The sequence below is a fragment of the Pipistrellus hanaki genome, assembly GCF_964339955.1.
Source record: "Pipistrellus hanaki genome assembly, chromosome: 15".
Taxonomy (NCBI): Eukaryota; Metazoa; Chordata; class Mammalia; order Chiroptera; family Vespertilionidae; genus Pipistrellus; species Pipistrellus hanaki.
In genome coordinates this window covers 50,222,538-50,242,594 of record NC_140517.1, presented here as the reverse complement: position 1 = coordinate 50,242,594, position 20,057 = coordinate 50,222,538, and the positions used below count along the sequence as shown (strand labels likewise).

Sequence of the window (20,057 nt, the reverse complement as noted above, 5' to 3'; positions counted from 1 at the left end):
TGTAGGGGTTTTATTTTGTGTGTGTGTGTGTGGTTTTTTTTAAGGACTTGTCCCTTGACTTTAAAAAAAGACAAACCATTTCTTTATTGATTTCAAAGGGGAAGGGAGAGGGAGAGAGAGATGGAAACATCAGTGAGGAGGGAGAATCATTGATCAGCCACCTCCCGCACACCCCCCGCCCCCAGGGAATCAAGCCCGCAACCCAGGCATGTGATCTTGACCGGAATCGAACCTGGAACCCTTCAGTCTGCAGGCCGACGCTCTATCCACTGAGCAACCCAGCCAGGGCAACATGTAGGGTTTCTTAATTAAAAAAACAAAACCAGCCCAGCCAGTGTGGCTCAGTGGTTGAGCGTCGTGGGCCTATGAACCAGGAGGTCACGGTTGGATTTGCAGCCAGAGTATACATGCCCCTGGGTCCCCAGTAGGGGGCGTGCAGGAGGCAGCCGGTCAATGATTCTCTCATCGGTGTTTCTCTCTCCCTCTCCCTTCCTCTCTGAAATCAATAAAAGATAAATAAAAAATAAAGTGTTTTCCTTCTCCCCTCTCTGTCTCTACCCCGTCTCCTCCCTGTCTCTCTGTGTCTCTCTCCGTCTCTCTCCATCTCTCTGTGTGTGTCTCTGTCTCTCTGTGTCTCTCTGTCTCTCTCCATCTCTCTGTGTGTGACTGTCTCTCTGTGTCTCTGTCTGTCTCTCTGCATCTCTGTCTCTGTGTCTCTGTGTCTCTGTATCCATCTCTCTCCGTCTCTCTGTCTTACTCTGTCTCTGTCTCTCTGTGTCTCTCTGCATCTCTCTGTCCCTGTCTCTGACTATCTCTGTCTCCCTCTGTCTCTCTGTCTCTGTCTCTCAGTCTCCCTCTGTCTCTCTGTGCCTGTCTCTCTGTGTCTCTCTGTCTCTGTCTCCCCCCCACACACATGTATATAATAAATATCAGTTGCTGAGCGCAGCTGTCGCTGGCAGATCCTCAGGGCGCGGGATCGAGGACCCGATGCCTGCCAGTGGGCCGGAGGCCAGAGCCGCCACCGGCTTCCCTGTCCCGCCCATGTCGCTTACAAAACGCAAAGTCACAAGCCAGAACGTCAGGCGACACCACACCCGCAGGGCACCCTGCTTGCGGGAGGGTTTGGGGCGCAGGGGCGGGGCCTGGGGGACCTCTGTGGACGCGCTCTCTGTGGGCGGATCGCGGGGTGCAGCGCGGTGCACAGACCGGGGGTGACCTCGGCGGCAGAGCTCTGAGCCCGCGACCCAGCTACACTGCCAGGGACACAGGCCTGGAGTCCGCTTGATTCTTCGGGGTTTTCTTCTTATGTCAGAGAGGAAGGGAGCGGGGGAGAGAGAACCATCCATGATGAGAGCATCACGGATCGGCTGCCTCCTGCACGCTCCCCCTCTGGGGATCGAGCCCACCACCCGGCCGTATGGCCTTGACCGGGAATCGAACCCGGGACCCTGCAGTCCTCAGGCGGACGCTCTATCCACTGAGCCACACCAGCCAGTGCTCTGTGGGGTTTCCCGTGGGGAGGCCAGGTCCCCGCCGCGGATCTGGGTCTCCGGTGGGGGGGCGCGCCCTCTGCCCTCTGCCCCTGGGTGTTTGCTCCGCGTCTGCCCCCGGCTCGCGGGCCGGGCCTGCCGGACTACTGTTCTCAGGTTGTTGCGAGGTGGCGGGCACGGCCCCAGGGCTCAGCTGTCCCGAGGGAGGTGCCCGGGGCCGGAGCCAGCCGTAGTGGGGGCAGGCCACCAGCCTGGCGGCGGGCCCGGGGGCCAGATGTTCGGGCTTAGCGGCCTGGCCAAGCGGGGATAGAGTGACCGGCTAATTGAGCACTGCCTCTAGGGGCTGGCAGGAGGTGCTGGGCGGGGGGCCTTGGGCCGGAGTGCCCGCCAGCCGCAGTGACCCCGACTCCTGCAGCGGGGCCCGGAACCCACACTGCCCCGCCCCCCGGCGGGGCCGTCTGGGGTGACCCGGAGCCAGGGTTCGCCTGCTCCCTGGGAGACGGGAAAGGGGAGCCTGAGAGTTCCCCAGCTGGGGCGCATCCTGGGCGCCCCGGGGAGCCCGAGGGCCCAGGAGGGCGCGGGGAGCGCGGGCGGGAGCGGCCGGCCCTGCAGGTCAGCGGTTATTTAAGCCTCAGGGCTTAGCGAGGCCCGGGACACGGGAACCGGCTGCGTGCTCCTTCGCCTGTTGGCGGGGCGGACGGTCCATCTATCAGGACCCCCGGACAGCGCCCCCCCCACCCCAGCGTGTAACTGGACCCCGCTGGCCTTTGCAGGGCTGCGGGGCGCCAGCTCCCTGACCTTCCAAGACCTGTGAGCCAGGCTCGGACCGGAGCGTGGAGAAACAGGCCAACGGTGGCTGCTGGAGGCGGCAGGAGCCAGGCCAGAGGAGGGAGCCCCCCAAGTAGGGGCTCAGGACAGGAGCTGAGGTCTCGGGGAGCGCCAGGGGCCACCCAGGAAGCCCATCCCTGGAAGCCCAGGCCAGAGTCCACGCCCTTGGGGCTGAGTTCCCGCCGCTCTGCTGTGTGGCCTGAGGCAAGAGCGGACCCTCTCTGTTGCCTCCCGAAATGGGGGGCTGTGGGGTGCAGCCACAGCGTTTGGAAAGGTCCAAGCCTCAGACTACTGAGAGGGCACAGTCCTCTCATGGCCATGTGCACGTCCCAGCGTGGAGGGCAGAACCAACCAGCACCGTGATAGCCAGCAGCTGCGGTTGTGAGCTTGAACCTGTGGCCCAAACACGTGGCCCCGCGTGCTGAGTGATATCGGCTGCAAGTAAACAACGCTGGACCAGGTGCATGTAACTGAGGAGGATGGAAACCCACGAGAGAATGCTGTAAACATCCTGACCACACCCTTCCTTTGCCTGGGGCCTCGGCTGTAAAATAAAGACTCGGCTTGTCGTCCGTGGCGCTGGCGCTCGCTCTCCATCACAGAGGACAGGGTCCCACCGGGCCCCAGCTTTTATTTTCTTGTCTGTCTTTTCTCCATCCTTCACCGGCCCCTCTCAGGCTCACGCTTGGCCTTGCTGGCGTGGCACAGGGAGCCAGTCCCTCCCTCCCTGGAAGGGCTGTGGGAGGACAGGGATACAGAACCTTGAACCCAGGGGAGCTGGCCTCGGGTACCAACTATCTTACGAGTGAATGCCCTGGGTCAGACCAGCCTGGGTGCCCATGTTCCCGTGGCCGGAGCTGCGACTGGGGATAAGTACGGTGATACCATCACATGATGAGCACGCACCCAGCACCAGCCCCGTGTTGAGTGCTCTCAGCATGCATCCACTCGTCACCTCCTCGTCACAGGGACCCAAGGCTACACTTGGGGAAGCGCTGACCTGGGCGTTGAGCAACCAGCTCAGGCTCACACCCAGGAGGGCTCCGGCCCAGGCACTCAGGCACCTTCTCCCACGTTCACACCTCTCTGCTGAGCTGGGGACAGGGCGCTCCTCGGCCGTGTCCACGGAGGGAAGATGACCTCACACGCCCGGGCTCAGAGGCTAGGGGCGGTGTCCCATGTGGGTGTGATTCCCGGTCAGGGCATGTGCCTGGGGTGCAGGTTCCATCCCCCGGCCGGTGTGTGTGTGTGAGGCAGCCGGTGGGTGGATCTCTCACACTGACGTTCCTCTCTCTCCCTCCCTCCCTCTATGAAAAGAAAGCCACGTCCTGAACGCAGAGCCATGGGACGTGGCCGACGAGCATTCGTCATCGTTGTAACTGATGCTCTCGTGCCTTCCACAGGCCCTGCAGGGTGTGCAGTCGGCGGCCGGCTCTCTGGCTCACATCCGTAAACAAGAGGAGGGTTTCTGCCCTCAGGGAGCTTCCTCAGCTGTTATCATTTCATGACGGTCTCCATCATCATCACTGTTACCTCGTGGCCATCGCCATCACGATCATCTTCAAACCAGCGTCACCTTCGTCATCACTACAATCATCTCCACCATCACCACCACCATCACCACCATCACCATCATCTCCATCATCATCACCACATGATCCTCATCACCACCACCACGATCATCATCTCCACCATCACCACCACCATCACCACCATCACCATTATCATCTCTACCATCACTACCACCATGATCATCATCGCCATCATTATCTCCAACATCATCTCCACCATCACCACCACCATCACCACCATCACCATCATCATCATCATCTCCACCATCATCACCACATGATCATCATCATCACCATTATCTCCAACATCATCTCCATCATCATCACATCTACAATCATCTCCACCACCATCACCACCACCATCCCATGATCCTCTTTATCACCATCATCTCCACCATCATCACCAATACAATCATCTCCACCACCACCATCACCACAATCACCATGATCATCATCATCATCACCACCATGATACTCTCTATCACCATCATCACCACTATCTCTTCATCATCATCACCACCATGATCCTCTCCATCACCATGATCTCCACCACCATTATTGCCGCCATGATCACCATCACCACCATCATCATCTCCACCACCATCATCCTCACCATCACCATGATCATCATTGTCATCATCATCTCCATCATCACCACCATCACCACCATGATAGTCATTTTCATCATATCCCCACTATCATTATCTCCATCACCATCATCACCACCATCACCATATCACCATCATCATCACCACCATGATCCTCTTCATCACCATCATCTCCACCACCACCATCCCCACCATGATCTTCGCCATCACTATCTCCAACATCATCTCCACCATCACCATCACCATCATCATCACCATCATCTTCAACATCATCTCCACCACCATCACCACCATCACAGTGACCATCATCACCACCATCATCTCCAACATTGTCATCATCATCAACTCCATCATCACCATGATCACCACGATAATCATCTTCATCACCATTCCCACCATCATCACCGCCATCATCACGCTCAACACCGTGACCACCCCCCTCGCCACCTGGCCGGGTACCTGTGCCATTCACAAAGGGATCAGCCTTGGGATCCATCTCTCCGGGGTTCCTCCGGTCCCCCAGAAACGTGACCCACGCCTGGTTTTTAATGGGATTCTTTGGTTTTCCGGTTTCGGTTGGGGGTGCCTCACGCCCCTCCAGTCCCAGAGCTGATCACACGTCCCCCCGGAGCGGCCTCTCTTCCTCCTCGGGGGTGGTGGTGGTGGGGGCCGCGGTGCTGGGGAGCCAGGCGACCTCGGCCAGTCTCTTTACAACCTCGCCCAGCTGCCCCAGGCCCTGGGCAGCCTCCGCCAGCGGGGCCAGCCTCAGGTCCAGCGCGTGGCGCTCCTGGCGGTCCAGCTCCAGGGCCAGGGTCAGCGCCTGCAGCTGGCTGCCCACCTCCCTCACGGCAGCCACCAGCTCCCGCAGGGCCGGCGGCTCGCAGGCCATGACCCTGACGGCGGGCACCGGGGCCTCACAGGGGCCCAGGGGGCCTGGGCTCCGGCCGGGGACCGGCCCCGGGGAGACGCTGTCCGGAGGAGGAGGCTGATCTACGGGCCGGGCCGTGGGGGGCAGGTGGGGGTCGGGGCTCGCCGTGGGGTCAGAGGCTGCGAGCGGGGTCTGGGGAGGGGGCGGGGCTTGCCCGTGGCGCTGGCTTCGGGGCGGCTTCAAGTCCTCCGTGGTCGGGGCGTCCGCGCTTGGGGCGGGCGAGGGGCTGGGGGGGTTGGCCTCTGAGTCCGGAGGGGGCTCTCGGCCCGGCACGGGGGACGGGGAGGGGTGAGGGGCCCCCATGAAGGTGGACTGAGGGTGCAGGCTGGGCTGGGCTGTTGGTCCTGGCGTGAGGGAAGGGAGTTCTGTTTCAGAGGAAGTTAAATGGGACTCAGTGGTGACCACAGGGGCTGAGGTAGGGCCAGGAGCCAAGGCGGGGTGAGTAGTGGTGGTGGGGTAAGGGGTCATGGTGGGGTGAGGGGTTGTGGTGGGGTGAGGGGTCGTGGTGGAGTGAGAGATTGTGATGGCATTAGGAGTCGATGTGGGGTGAGGGGTCGTGGTGGGGAAAGGGGCTGTGGATGGGGGAGAAGCTGTGTCTGTGTGCGGGGTCGTGGGGGCGTGAGGGGTGGTGGTGGGGTGAGGGGTTGTGATGGAGTGTGGGATGGTGCTGGGGTGAGGGGTCATGGTGGAGTGAGGGATCCTGATGGGGTGAGGGGTCGTGGTGAGGTTAGGGGTCGTGGTGGGCTGAGAGATCGTGGGGGGCTGAGAGGTCGTGGTGGGCTGAGAGGTCGTAGTGGGGTGAGAGGTCGTGGGGGGCTGAGAGGTCGTGGTGGGCTGAGAGGTAGTGGTGGGGTGAGAGATCGTGGGGGTGTGAGGGGTGGTGGTGGTGTGAGGGATCGTGGTGGGGTGAGAGGTCGTGGTGGGGGGAGAGGTCGTGCTGGGGGGAGAGGTCATGGTGGGGTGAGAGGTCGTGGTGGGGGCAGGGCCTGTGGCGTGGCCTGGGGACCCCGGAGGCTCTGGCACTGTGTTGGGGTGCAGGGCAGGGTCAGATCCGGGGCTCAGCCCCGAGGTGGGGGAAAGGCCAGTCGCGGCAGCTGGTGCAGAGGGGTCCGAGGTCAGCTCCTTGGGCACGGTGGGCGGTGGGGTGGGCGAAGGCCCGGGGGTCAGCGCTGGGCCCACGGCGGCCTCCAGGGTGGACGCCGGCAGGCGCGGGGTCACGGTGAGGTCGGCGCTGGCCCCGGGGGCGGGGTCCGCGGGGGGCGAGGGCGCCTCCGTGGAGGGCGAGGCCGCGCGGGCGGTGGGCCGGGGCGCCGCGGGGGAGGCCTCCGGGGGGCCCGGGGAGGGGGCGCGGGGCGCCGTCCTGGCCGCCGTGGGCCGCAGCCGGCGCTCGGGCCCCGGTCTCTTCCCAGGACCTGGAGGAGGGAAGATGGACAGCGAGGTCAGCCTGCCCCGCCTGCCCCGCGGCCAGGACCAATCGGAAAACGCAGGGCCTAGTGACGTCATCGGTCGCCGGCAGATTGGCCCGGCCTATCGCTCCCTCTTCCCCCGCCCCGTCCCCGCCTCCGATGTCTCCAAGCGCCCCCTGGCGGCCGGCACTGCAGGAGGATGCCGGGATGATATGCAGATGGGGGGCAAGGGGCGAGTGAGGGGCGGGGGTGAAAAGGTGGGAGGCCGGGATGCGGAAGTGGGGGAGATGGGAGCGGGAAGGGTTTCTGAACCTGGGTCACTGGCATTTGGGGTTGTGACTGGTTGTGGGACACGATCCCTGCCCCCCCCATGAGCATCGCCCCAGGTGAGGACCCCTGGTGTAGGCAGTAGCCCTTGTTTCCGGGTACACCTCTGCCGGGCCTTTCTGGGGTAAGGCTGGGTCTTTATTGGGGAATTCGGGGTCCATCTCGCTACCCCATCCCCTTGCCCCAGCCACGGGCCTCACCTACGTCTCCTCGAACCCTCGGAGCTGGAGAGGGTTCCCCCTGGCTCCTGGGGGCGCCGGTGGTGAGAGTGGGCGCAGGGGCGCCTGTGGTGGGGGTCCCCTTGGCCGCGGCCCCTCCTGACGGCGAGCTCGTTATAAAGTGAGACTCAGAGCTGTCCTCGTCGCCTGCGGAGACATGGAGAGCTGGGTCCCCCTGGAGGGAGAGCTGGGTGTCCCCCTCCCTTCCTTCCTCTTTTTTAAAAAAGGAAAATATCCTGGGATGAGGATTAACCCAAAAATAAAGTAATAATAATACTAACAATAACAGTAACCACAGGGGCTGCACCGAATCACACAAATCCTGAAAGCTGGAGCCCTTCCCCGCTGCAGGGACAGACAGACGAGAAGACAGAAGGGGGTTCCACAGAGGGAGGCCGCTGACAGAGAAAGGCTGTGACCCAGGGCACCTGGTGTCTCCCGGAGGCCAGAGGAGGCCAGGGAACTGGCTCCTGGAACCCCAGCGCGATGTACCCCGGCAGGCTGGGGCCTGTGACCCTCAGAACCCAGAGTGAGCCGGCGCTGGGAGCAGACACTACACGTGGGGGGTTGGGGGGGTGGTGCAGACACCGAATGTGGCCGAGCTGAGTCTGGGAAGAGGACAGCGTCCTGGGCCGCCAGGGCCACCTCTGCCCCCCTGGCAGCGCCCTCCGTCCCTGGGGCCTCCTGCAAATCTAAGGCGACCAATACGTCCCACTTTTGGCGGGACAGTCCCGGTTTCGAACCATTTTTCCCGCATCCCGCCAAAAAGTCGGGACTGTCCCGTCAAAAGCGGGACCTATGGTCACCTTATGCAAATCCTACATCTCCAGCCTGAGGGTTCCGATTGCCCAGGCTACACCAGCACCCTGCCTGCAACCCGCAGCTGGTGCTCATTCACAGCAAATCACTCCAACAGCCAGTCCTCTGCGGCTTCCCACAATTCCACACACAGCTTGCTCACTGCCTCGCTCAGCGGTCGGCAAACTCATGAGTCCACAGAGCCAAATGTCAGCAGGACAATGACTGAAATTTCTTTGGAGAGCCACATTTTTTAAACTTAAACTTCTTCTCATGACACTTCTTCCAAATAGACTCGCCCAGGCCGTGGTATTTTGTGGAAGAGCCACACTCCAGGGGCCAAAGAGCCGCAGGTGGCTCAGGAGCCACAGTTTGCAGATCCCGGGCCTGGGGGTTCCCCGTTCTCATCCTCCCCTCCCGCTAGTTGTAATCCCAGGGGAGCCACAGCTGAACCCCCAGAGCTGGAGTGCAGAGCTCACAAGTGTAATGACTTCAGTGACTCGATAATCTTTCCCAGTCCACGGAGCAAAATGTGTGTGAAACCGTTTAAAATGAATCTCAAGCCCGGCTGGCGTGGCTCAGTGGTTGCACGTGGACCTATGGACCAGGAGGTCAGGGTTCGATTCCCAGTCAGGGCACATGCCCAGGTGGCAGGCTCCATCCCTGGTTGGCAGGAGTGGGAAGGGGGGGAAGGTGTGTGGTGTGCAGGAGGCAGCTGATATTGATTCTCTCTCATCAATGATGTTTCCATCTCTCTCTCCCTCTCCCTTCCTTTCTGCGATCGATAAAAATCTATAATCATAAAAGCATAATTAGACTGGACGTCCTTCTGGACGACCTTCCAGACGAGGGAAGCCCAGGTCCCCAGAGCCAGAGGGAAGCCATTGCCAGCAGCCAGGGGAAGGAAGACCTACAGTTGCACGAATTTTGTGCATCAGGCCTCTAGAGAGGAAAGGAGAGAGAGCTAGAAACATCGACCAGCTGCCTCCTGCACACCCTCCACTAGGGATGTGCCCACAACCAAGGTACATGCCCTTGACCGGAATCGAACCTGAGACCCTTCAGTCCGCAGGACGGTGCTTCATCCACTGAGCCACACCGGTTAGGGCGGGGCTCTAGTTTTGTTGTTGTTTTAATAAACTGGATCAGCCGAAATCGGTTTGGCCTGTGGACTGAAGGGTCCCAGGTTCGATTCTGGTCAAGGGCATGTACCTTGGTTGCGGGCACATCCCTAGTGGACGGTGTGCAGGAGGCAGCTGATCGATGTTTCTCTCTCATTGATGTTTCTAACTCCCTCTCCCTTCCTCTCTGTAAAAAATCAATAAAAACATTTAAAAAATTAAATAAATAAACTGGATCTCAAGCGTGGCGCCTGAGTTCAAGTTCATGGTCGCTGAGCCTGGCTGAAACCTGGGCGTCGGGACAGGAGCTACGTCACCCTCTCCACGTGCCCAGCAGAGTCAGCGAGCAATCCTGGACCCCCGCCCCCCAACCCACACACACACACACACACACACACACACACACACACACGCGCGCGCGCGCGCGCGGGAACCCTGGAGCTGTTTGCCTCAGGAGCAGACACTGAGGCCCAAAGAGGCGGAGCCTGCTTTTCAAGGTCACCTTGCTAGTGAGGTTGGAATTCATGTCAGCCTCCTCCCACTCGCTGCTCACCCCACAGCATCCCGCGCCTCCCGCCAAGTCTCCCCATTCCTGAGCTCGCAGGTGGGGCTGTCCGGGGTGTCCCCGGGGCGGGTGCAGCTCTGCTTGGACCCGCGCTCAGCACCGCCTTCTCCCTCCGGGAGGGACAGGGACCCGCCTCCCGCACAGCTGCACGCGCCCAGCCCTGGCCGTCCGCCGCGAGGGGGCGCTGTGGGATAGGGAGGCGGAGGACAAAGGACCTGGGATGCAAGCTGCACGGCACCCCCATAGCATCACCTCCAGAAACTGGATCCCAGTATAAACCCTACTTCCCGGTTTGCCCCCCATTTCCTCCCCGCACAATGGCAGAGCCTCCAGGGCCTGCTCCTCTCCCCCTTCCCCTGCACAGCTCCACCCCGGACACCCACGGCCACGCCGCGGGGCCACAGCGCGCTGCGCCCGGCTTCTATGGCCGCGGGCAGGCGTGGCCAGCCGGCCAATCAGAGGTGCAGAGTGCCGGTGACGTCATGGGATGCGAGGCAGATTGGCGCTAGCTCCTCCCACCCCTCCACCCTCTGCCCCGCCCCTCTGGCTTCAGGCTGCAGTTTGCGCATGCGTGCTGGGCTGGGGGAAAAGGCGGGAAAGGAACGAGGGGCGTGGTCCTCCGGGAACCGGGAAGAAGCCGCCGGGGAGGGTGCGAGGCGGGCGACCGGGGACAGAATGAGCTGGAGGCGGAGAGATGCGCAGCCGCAGAGATGGAGGGAGGGAGACGGGGAGACGGGGGGCCCTGCTGGCCAGGGCTGGGGTCAGGCTGGGGACAGACCCTCGATGCAGGTGCCCCCCCACCTCTGAGCCACAGCCCCACCCCGACCAGCGCATGCGCTTGCAGAGGGGTTTGAGGGAGGCAAGGCTGGGATGATCACGTGGCCATAGGGTGGCCCCCGGGCCCTGGAGTCCGGCTCTGGATCAAGGGTGCAGGCTTGGGTGTCCCAGCAGAACCCCAGAGGCCCCGGTATGTTACTGGGGGGACATGGGCTGGGGCGGGGCTCGGCCCGATCTCTTCTCAGAGGTACACGGGGTCCCCTCGCCCAGGCTCTGGAGGAGAGCCAGAGGCGGGGAAGGTGTTAGGGCCCCTGGAGCCGAGGAGGCATGTCCGCGGTTTCTGCCACCCAGGCCACCCATCAGAAGGGTCTTTGTGAAAACCCTGCGGCGAGGGGGTCAGTGCACGGAGACCCCGCCCCTGGCCATGCTCCTCACCTCGGCCCGGGAGGCGCCTCCACTCTGGGGAGCCGACCCCAGGGCTCCGGGTGCTGCGCCAGGAGGCCGTGTGTCCGGGCGCCCCTGCAGAGGGGGTCCCCCGGGCCAGGTCCTCCTCGGAGGCGGGGTCCCAGGTCCAGGCGGGATAGTCCTCCTCGTGGGCGTGGCCTGGGGAGACAGCGGGGAGGTCTGGCCCCGCCCTGCGCGGAGGTCCCGCTGCGGAGTCTCCGGAGCGCCGGGGCCCCGCCGCCCCCAGTACCGGTGCAGGCCAGCACCACGTCCTCCTCGTGGCCGCAGTTGTGCCGTCCCCAGGCCCCCGCGGGGCAGTCGCTGAGCGAGGCCTCCGTGCCCTTGCAGCCCACGTCATCCAGCCAGATGGGCCCGGAGCCGGGGCCGTAGTGGGTCTTGCCCACGCGGGGCCGGACGCGGCCGCAGCCCAGCTCCCCGCAGGCCACCGCCGCGTCCCGCAGGTCCCAGCCGTCGTCACACACCGTCCCCCAGCGCCCGGCGTGCCACACCTCCAGCCGGCCCGCGCACCGCTCGGGCCCGTCGGCCAGGCGCACCCGGAAGGGGCCTGCGGCGGGAGGCCCCGGGTCAGGAGGGGTCACAGGGGTCGGCCTCGCCCCTTCGCGCGCCCTGCACTCACCTGACCCCCCGGTGGGGGAGGGGGCTGGGCCTCCGGATGACTCTGGGGTCTCCACCGACGGCTCCCCAGAGGACGGAGGGACCCTCCTGCCGGTGGCCTCAGAGGTCCCCTCTTTGGGATCCCGGGTGGTCGGCGGCGTCACAGTCTTAGAGGTCCGCCCCCAGGGGGTTCGGGGGGCCGGCGTGGTGCTGGTGTGGGAGGCCGGCTCGTGGGGGGCCTCGGTGGTCAGGGCTGGGGTGGTCCGGGAGGTCAGTTCTGGGGGACCCCGCGTGCCCGGGCCCCTGGAGTGTTTGGTGGTCGGCGTCGCGGGGGCCGGGGGGGTCGGCCGCTTTGGGTGCTTGGGCGCCCACTTCTTGGTGCTCTTGGGGGTCTTCGCGGAGGCCCTGGTGGTGGTCTCGGGGTCCCCGGGGCTCGGCCCTGCGGAGGGCTTGGTGGCCAGCTCCCCCGGGAGCCAGGCGTCCGGGTCTCTGCCCAGGCCGGGCAGCCAGCTCCAGCTGAAGGGGTCTGAGATGGAGTCCAGGCCGGGGGTCCCTGCGAGGAGGGAGGGAAGACCGGCACAGCGGCTGACCTCAGGCGCCAAGGTCGTCCGGCCGTGCCCCGCCCCTCCTCTCAGCGCCCCGCCCCAGTCAGTCCCCAGGCTCCCATTCATTCATTCATTCATTCATGCATTCATTCATTCTTTTATTTTCCTCTTCATATATTTTTAAACATATATTTATTTATTGATTTCAGAGAGGAAGGAAGAAGGAGAGAGAGATAGAAACATCCATGATGAGAGAGAAACATCGATCGGCTGCCTCCTGCACGCCCCCCACTGGGAATCGAGCCCACAACCTAGTCATGTGCCCTAGGCCGGAATCGAACCTGGGACCCTTCAGTCCGCGTAGGCCGAAGCTCTATCCACTGAGCCAAGCTAGCCAGGGCCTTTTCATATTTTTAGAAATATATTTGTATTGCCGAAACTGGTGTGGCTCAGTGGACAGAGTGTCGGCCTGCGGACTGAAGGGTCCCAGGTTCGATTCCGGTCAAGGGCATGTACCTTGGTTGCGGGCACATCCCCAGTGCGGGGTGGGTGGGGGGGGCGTTGCAGGAGGCAGCTGATCCATGTTTCTCTCACATCAATGTTTCTAACTCTCTATCCCTCTCCCTTCCTCTCCGTAAAAAAACAAAACAAAAAAAAACACAAAATATATTTAAATATATATTATTGATTTCAGAGAGGAAGGGATAGAGACCTTCTGGCTGCCTTCTCTCCCTGTCCCCGTGCCCCTGCGTCCCCTTCCTCTCATCTTGGGGAGGACAAAGCTCCCTCTGTTGTGGGAGACTTCCCTGACTCGGGCAACTCTGCCACCTGGTTGCTGTGTGACCTCGGGCAAGTTGCTCAACCACTCTGTGCCTCAGAGTCTTCATCAGCAAACCGGACCTGGTGCCCGCCAGCCTGGCCTTCCTGTGGGGCGTGAGTGCGGCCACGTGTGGGCACACACCCCGCCCAGGCCGTGGGCACCGCAGGCGGGTGCTCAGTGGACGTGCCTGTGGACGCTCGCTCCCGCCCCCTCCTCCAGGAAGTCCTCCGGGCTCCTCACCGGTGCACGTGACGCCCACGTCCTCGTTGTGGGCGCAGTTGTGCTTCCCCCAGGGGGCGGCGGGGCAGTCGAAGAGCGAGGCCTCGCTCCCCGCACACCTCATGTCGTCCAGCCAGATGGGGCCGGAGCCCCAGCCGAAGCGGCCAGCGGAGGGATCCGGCTGCCGCGGCCCCCCGCAGCCCAGCTCCCGGCACACCACGGCGGAGTCCCGGGGGTCCCAGCTGTCGTCACACACGGTGCCCCAGCGCCCGGCGTGCCACACCTCCAGCCGGCCCGAGCACCGGCTGGGCCCGGCCACCAGCCGCAGCTGCGGGGAGCCTGGGGCGGGGAGGGCAGAGAATCAGGGCTGAGGAGGCCTCTGCTGTCCGAGCCCTCCTCCCCCCGCTGCCCTCCCCTCCTCCCTCCATGCTCCCTCCAGGCAGCAAGCGTCACCGGGCCTGGCTGTGCCATCAGCACTGGCACGGAGATCAGGGGCCCGGCGGGGCGTGGTTGCTTGGCAAGCTCAGCATAGAATCGCCAGGTGACCCAGACGCCCACCCACCAGGGGAACGTGGCTCTCAAACAGACCCCGGATGCAACGGCCACAGCCGCTCTGTTCACAGCCAGAGGCTGGCAAAGTCCTAAAACGCCACCCGCGGGTAAATGGCCCCCAGAACCGGGCCCGTCAGCACATGGAATATTACGCAGCCAGGAAAAAGGAAGGAGCCCTGGCTGGTGTGGCTCAGCAGATAGAGCGTTGGCCTGCGGACTGAAGGGTCCTGGGGTTCAATTCCCGTCAAGGGCACAAGCCCAGGTTGCAGGCTCGATCCCCAGTGTGGGGTGTACAGGGGCAGCTGATCCATGATTCTCTCATCACTGATGTTTCTATATCTCTCTCTAAAAATCAATAAACTTCATAGTAATAATATTAAGGCCTAGATTTGGAAGCACAGCCATGGCTGACCCAGCCTGGCGCCTGCCCCCTTCCCCTCCTCCTGAGACTGCCTCTGAGCAGCGGGAAGGCACTGCGGCCCCTGGGGCGGGGTAGGGGTGGGGGAGCAAACGGAAACTGAGACCCTGTTTGGGGAGCAGAAGTGACTCACCAGCTTCCGGCCCAGGCTCCCAGGGGGCCGTGGGGGAGGCCAGCGGCGGGGAGATGCCTGCGGTCCTGGAGGCGGGGTGTGCCGTGCGGGGCGGGGGCCTGGAGGAGGCCTCCCTGGACTTGGAGTTGTTGCTGCGGGCAGCGGAGGCCGTGGGAGGGACATAGGCCAGAGGCATACCTGGGGGGCAGGGCAGGGAGGAGGGGTCACCACTCCCCACGCTGCCCGCCCCGTCCCTCCACCAAGGCCCCGCCCCTTTACGCAGGCCCCGCCTTACACCACATGGCCCTGCCTCCCGATAGGCCCCAACCCACTGCCACAGGCCCCGCCTCTCCACCACAGGCCCCGCCTCCCACCACAGGCCCCATCCTCCTCCACAGGCCCCGCCCTCTACTACAGGCCCCGCCTTCCACCACCGGATCCCACCTCCTCCACAGGCCCCGCCTCCCCACCTGATCCCGCCTTACACCACATGGCCCTGCCAGCCTGATAGGCCCCGCCCCTGTCGCTGCAGGCCCCGCCTCTCCACCACAGGCCCCGCCCTCCTCCACAGACTCCGCCCTTCTCCCCATAGGACCCCCCTCCTCCACAGGCCCCGCCCCTCTCCCCATAGGACCCCGCCCTCCACCAAAGGCTCCGCCTCTCCACCACAGGCCCATCTCCCCACCACAGGCCCCGCCTCCCCACCACAGGCCCCGCCTCCCCACCACAGGCCCCGCCCCCTCCACTACAGGCCCCGCCTCCCACCACCGGACCCCGCCCTCCTCCGCAGGCCCCGCCTCCCACCACAGGCCCCGCCTCCCACCACAGGCCCCACCTCCCCACCATAGGCCCCATCCTCCTCCACTACAGGCCCCGCCCTCCGTCACAGGCCCCGCCCTCTGCCACAGGCCCCGTAGGGAGATGAGGTCTCCCAGGTGGCCGGTGGCCAGGCAGGCAGGAAGTGTGAACGGAGGGGGGCACCGAGGGGAGCACAGCCCCGCGGGGCGCCCTCCGCCGCCCCCCACGGAGCCCTCACCGTCGCACACGGCGCCCGCGTCCTCGCGGTGGTGGCAGTCGTGCTGGCCCCAGGGCCTGGCGGCGCAGAGGCGCAGCGCCGTCTCGTTGCCGCGGCAGCGCAGGTCGTCCAGCAGGATGGGCCCCGCGGCCTCGCCGAAGAAGGCGCCGCCGGGCGCGGCCAGCGCGGCCCCGCAGCCCAGCTCGCGGCAGGCCACCGCCGCGTCGCGCAGGTCCCAGGCGTCGTCGCACACGGAGCCCCAGCGGCCGCCGTGCCACACCTCCAGGCGGCCGGCGCAGCCGTGGGGGCCGTCCGCCAGGCGCAGCCGCGGGGCCGGGCCTGGCGCGGGGACCGGGCGCACCGTGAGGCTGCCGCCCGGAGGCTGCCTGCGGGACGGGCTCCCGAGCCGGAGGCCCCGGCTGAGCGCCCGCCCTCCCCCTGCCTGCCGGGCGGGGGCCGGGGGCCTGGCCGGGCTCCCACTCCCCCCGCCGGGGCCACCCCAGCGGAGGGCACGTCCTGGGCGCCGTCCAGCACATCTGCCCCGCAGCCCCGGCGGCGCCCAGGTGCCTGAAGCCGGCGGCTGCAGACCTGGCTCCCGGCCCGCCCCCCTCCCCCTTCTCCCTGGGAACTGCCTGCGGGTCCAGACAGCGGCCTCTGCTCTAGGGAGCAGGGATGCCGGGGCCAGAGCTGGACGCCACTGGGGGGCGCAGCGCATCCCTATTCCTGCCAGAATGGGGGCGGGGGGGGGGGTCACCCCCACTCAGGGCTCCAGGGCAGAGAACGCCTGCCTGCCGCCCCTCCTAAGGCCAGGCACTCCCTGCAGCGTCTGGGAACTGGAGGTGTTCGGGCAACTGGGGCTCCCTGCTCCCGGATGGCATAGCGGAAGCCTCCACTCCCCTCCCCTCCCCGGGAGGCCCCCTTCCCACCCTGGGCAGGTGGAGGGACCGCTCATCCTCCAGCCCCCCACCTGGCTGGCTGGCCTCGGTCCCCCCATCCCCCCATCCCGGATGCCTCAGACCTGGCAGAGGGGGGAAGGGGCCAGGGGGGCAGGGGGAAGGGAGGGGGGCCCAGGCTCCCGCCGCGCACGCACCTGTGCACACCAGCCCCGCGTCCTCCGTGTGGTCACAGTTGCTCCGGCCCCAGGGGCTCCGGGGACAGTCCCGCAGGGCCTGCTCGCCGCCCCCACAGCCCACGTCGTCCATCCACACGGGCCCGGAGCCGGGGCCGAACCGGGCGCCCCCGGGCGCGGCCAGCGCGGCCCCGCAGCCCAGCTCGCGGCAGGCCACCGCCGCGTCCCGCAGGTCCCAGCCGTCGTCGCACACGGTCCCCCAGCGCCCCGCGTGCCACACCTCCAGGCGGCCCGCGCAGCCGTGGGGGCCGGCCGCCAGGCGCAGCCGCTCTGGGGGACACACGGGGGCGGGCGGGTGAGGCAGCCGGGCGGGTGCTGGCCTGAGACCCCCCCCTGCCTGCCAGGCCCTAAGGACAGCGGGAATCTGAGTGGGGGTGGGGGTGGGGGTGGGTGCTGGGGACAGACACCTGGGGGCCCTGGTCCATCAGGAAGGGCCCCGGCCTGCCTCTGAGTCCCAAGCGCCACCGGTTTTCATTGGTTTGCTTTTAGCAGTTTTTATTTTTTATGTTAATATTATTTTTTTTTAATATTTTTTATTGATTTTTTTTTTTTTTTACAAAGAGGAAGGGAGAGGGATAGAGAGTTAGAAACATCGATGAGAGAGTCATCGATCAGCTGCCTCCTCCACACACCCCACTGGGGATGTGCCCGCAACCAAGGCACATGCCCCTGACCGGAATCGAACCTGGGACCCTGGAGTCCCTAGGCCAATGCTCTATCCACTGAGCCACCCCGGTTTCGGCTGCTTTTAGCAGTTTTTAAATGGGATTTTAGAGAAAAGAGGAAGGGAGAGGGAGAGAGAGAGAGACAGCAACCTGGACTGGGTGCTCCCGCACCGCCCCCCCCCCTGCAGCCCAGTCATGTGCCCTGACCGGGGGTCAAACTGGCAGTCCCTGGGGGCCCGGGATGATGCCCACCCTGGGTCCCCAGCCAGGGCTGGAGGCTGCAGGATAGCGGGGGGAGGGGGGAAAGGAGGACACCTGCCCCCCATCTGGATCTGCGGGGGCTCACCCTGGCGGGGCCCTCCGGCCGTCAGCAGCGGGGCCCTGGTGGACTTGGCCTGCTTCGGGGGCCCGGGGCTCTTCCTCCGGGGGCTGGTCTGGGGGGTCCCAGCCGGGCGGGGCGCTGGGAGGGAGACAGCAGGGAGGGCGGTCAGAAGCCACTCACCCCTGCTGCCCGGGACTGTGAGGGCACCCCCGGGACTGGGGGCCCGAGCTCTGTCTGTCCCAGGCCGTCCGGGAAGGCCCCCCATCAGCTGAGCAGAAGCGGGGTGCGGGCCAGCGGGCGGCTCACCCTGCGTCACCGGGGGCTCCTCAGAGCTGGGGCCCAGCTCCCCGGGCAGCCCCGGCCAGGGGTCCCCGGCCAGGATCGAAGGGGGGTCGTCCGTGTCCCTGGAGCTGGCCACACGCTGGCCTGCGGAGAGCAGAGCGTGGGTCTGTGGATTAGGGGGGTGGGGGGCGGGCAGGCCCTGGGGCCTGGAGGGAGAGCCCCCCCCCCCCCAGTGACAGGGCTGAGACGCGGGTCTCACCTGCGCACACGGCCCCCGCGTCCTCCTCGTGGGAGCAGACGTGGGCCTTCCAGCCGCGGTGCGGGCACAGGCCCAGCCGCGCCTCGCCGCCCCGGCAGGCCAGCTCGCTGAGCCACACGGGCCCGGCGCCCTCCCCGAAGAAGGCGCCGCCGGGCGCGGCCAGCGCGGCCCCGCAGCCCAGCTCGCGGCAGGCCACCGCGGCGTCCCGCAGGTCCCAGCCGTCGTCGCACACGGAGCCCCAGCGGCCGCCGTGCCACACCTCCAGGCGGCCGGCGCAGCCGTGGGGCCCGTCCGCCAGGCGCAGCCGCTCTGGGGGGCGGGGCGGGGGAGGGGCTGTGACCTCGGGGGCGGAGGTGGGGGCCCTGGGGCCCGGCTGTCCTCGGGGCGGGGCTGCAGACCACCCGCTTCAAGGCACAGGCATCGAACCCCACCCCGTCTGTGGGGGGCCCCTGTCCTGAGGAGCCCTCACTCTTGGGGGTCAAACTGGCTGCTGTGGGGACCCCCATCCTGGGGCCCAGGAGAGCTGGGTGAGGCCCTGGTCCCTGTTGGAAGTGGGTGCCGGGTGCCTGGGTGGTTCTGGGGGCACAGGGGCCTGAGGTCGCAGCCGGATGGGGGGACAGGGGCCCGGGGGAGGGCAAGGCCAGGAGCGGGGGCGGGGAGGAGGGGGCACTTACCAACCGCCTGGATCCCCATCAGAGCCGCTGGAGGAGGGGAGGGTGTGACACGTGAGGGGCAGGCCCAGGGCGCTCCCTCCGCACAGGGCCTGGCCACACACACACACACATGCACACACGCACACGCATGCACACGCATGCACACGTGCACACACCTCTGAACCAGCCTCCCGCCAGGACTCTGGGCCAAGGCGGGGCCCAGGCGAAAGGTCGGATGGTGGGTAAACCCCACAGGGGTCAGGGCCGCTGGGGGTGTCATGGGGGCAGGCGGGGCCCTGGGGCTCCTCCGCCGGCGGCGCCGGGGCACAGAAGGCTGGGTCCCCGGGGGCCAGTCGGGGAGGCACGTGTGTGTCCTGCATCCCCCAGCACCAGGGCTGGGCCCCGGAAGTCTGGCCCCTCCAGCAGTGAGCTCAGGGGTCAGAGGGCGGGGCCAGGCCCCCCTCCCGAGGGCCCCCCGGGAGAAGGGGTCACTCACCCAGGAGGCAGGCCAAGACCCTCATGTCTGCAGAGCCCGGGGCAGGGATGGGGCGCGAGGGGGGTGGGAGCGAGCGGCGAGGGGAGGGCGGCGGCTGGGGAGGTCGGACGGGGACGGGGAAGACGGGGAAGACGGGTCGGGCCCGCCGAGGCGCCCTGGACCCGGGAGGAGCAGGCGGGAGCCGGACGCTCTGCCAGGAGCGAGAGAGGCTGCCGGGGCGGCAGCAGGGGACAGGAGGGGGCGGGGAGGGGGCTGGCCCGGCCGAGGCCTGCGGAGGAGGGGGGTTGCGGGGCGGGAGGGAGGCTGTCCAGCTGCAAACACCCACACAGACGCCGGCCAGCTCCCGGGCGGGCGGGCGGGCGGGCGGGCGCAGAGCCGCTCAGGGGCCGGCTGGCCGCAGGGAAGGGACGGACGGAAGGACAGAAGGACGGCCAGGGAAGCGTGGGGGGGGACCCCGGTGGAGGGGCCGGAGGCCGGGTTCACAGGGGCTGCTGAGCTCGGGAGTCACGGCTGGCTCAGCAGCACCAGGGCTCCCAGCCAGACAGCAGGAAGGACCTCCTGGGCCTGGGAAGCCCTCTCCAGGCCGGGTGCAATCCGGGGGACCTCTGTGCACCCTCCCCGCCCCCCCCCGCCCCCGTCCGCTCCAGGAGCACAGGGCGGAGGGCGGCGGCGGACGGAGGGAGGGAGGTCGAGGCTGGCGGGGAGGGCGGCGGCACTCCCCTGCAGAGGGCGGGCGGGCGGCGGCGGCGGGGGGCGGAAAACTTGGGTAATGGGGAGCGTGAGTCAGCCGGCTGGCTAGGAGCGGGCACTGTGAGCTCATCAGCTCCCCGGCTCCCAGGCCAGCACCCCCCCCCCCACCCCAACCCCGACGATT

At 66.0% G+C, this 20,057-nt stretch overlaps 1 protein-coding gene across 1 annotated transcript; it reads right to left on the bottom strand.

The window, feature by feature from the left end:
• Window positions 1–4,988: 4,988 nt before the first annotated feature.
• Window positions 4,989–19,617, bottom strand: SSC5D (scavenger receptor cysteine rich family member with 5 domains). Its single transcript, XM_084906289.1, has 13 exons — window positions 19,184–19,617; window positions 18,709–18,735; window positions 18,035–18,343; window positions 17,800–17,919; window positions 17,518–17,631; window positions 16,468–16,776; window positions 15,399–15,716; window positions 14,384–14,560; window positions 13,302–13,619; window positions 11,332–12,249; window positions 11,073–11,240; window positions 7,359–7,523; window positions 4,989–6,837 (listed from the first exon to the last, which is right to left on the bottom strand). The coding sequence occupies exons 1-13, from the start codon at window positions 19,206–19,208 to the stop codon at window positions 5,111–5,113; spliced, it is 4,695 nt and encodes a 1,564-aa protein (XP_084762415.1). The 5' UTR covers window positions 19,209–19,617; the 3' UTR covers window positions 4,989–5,110.
• Window positions 19,618–20,057: the final 440 nt, after the last annotated feature.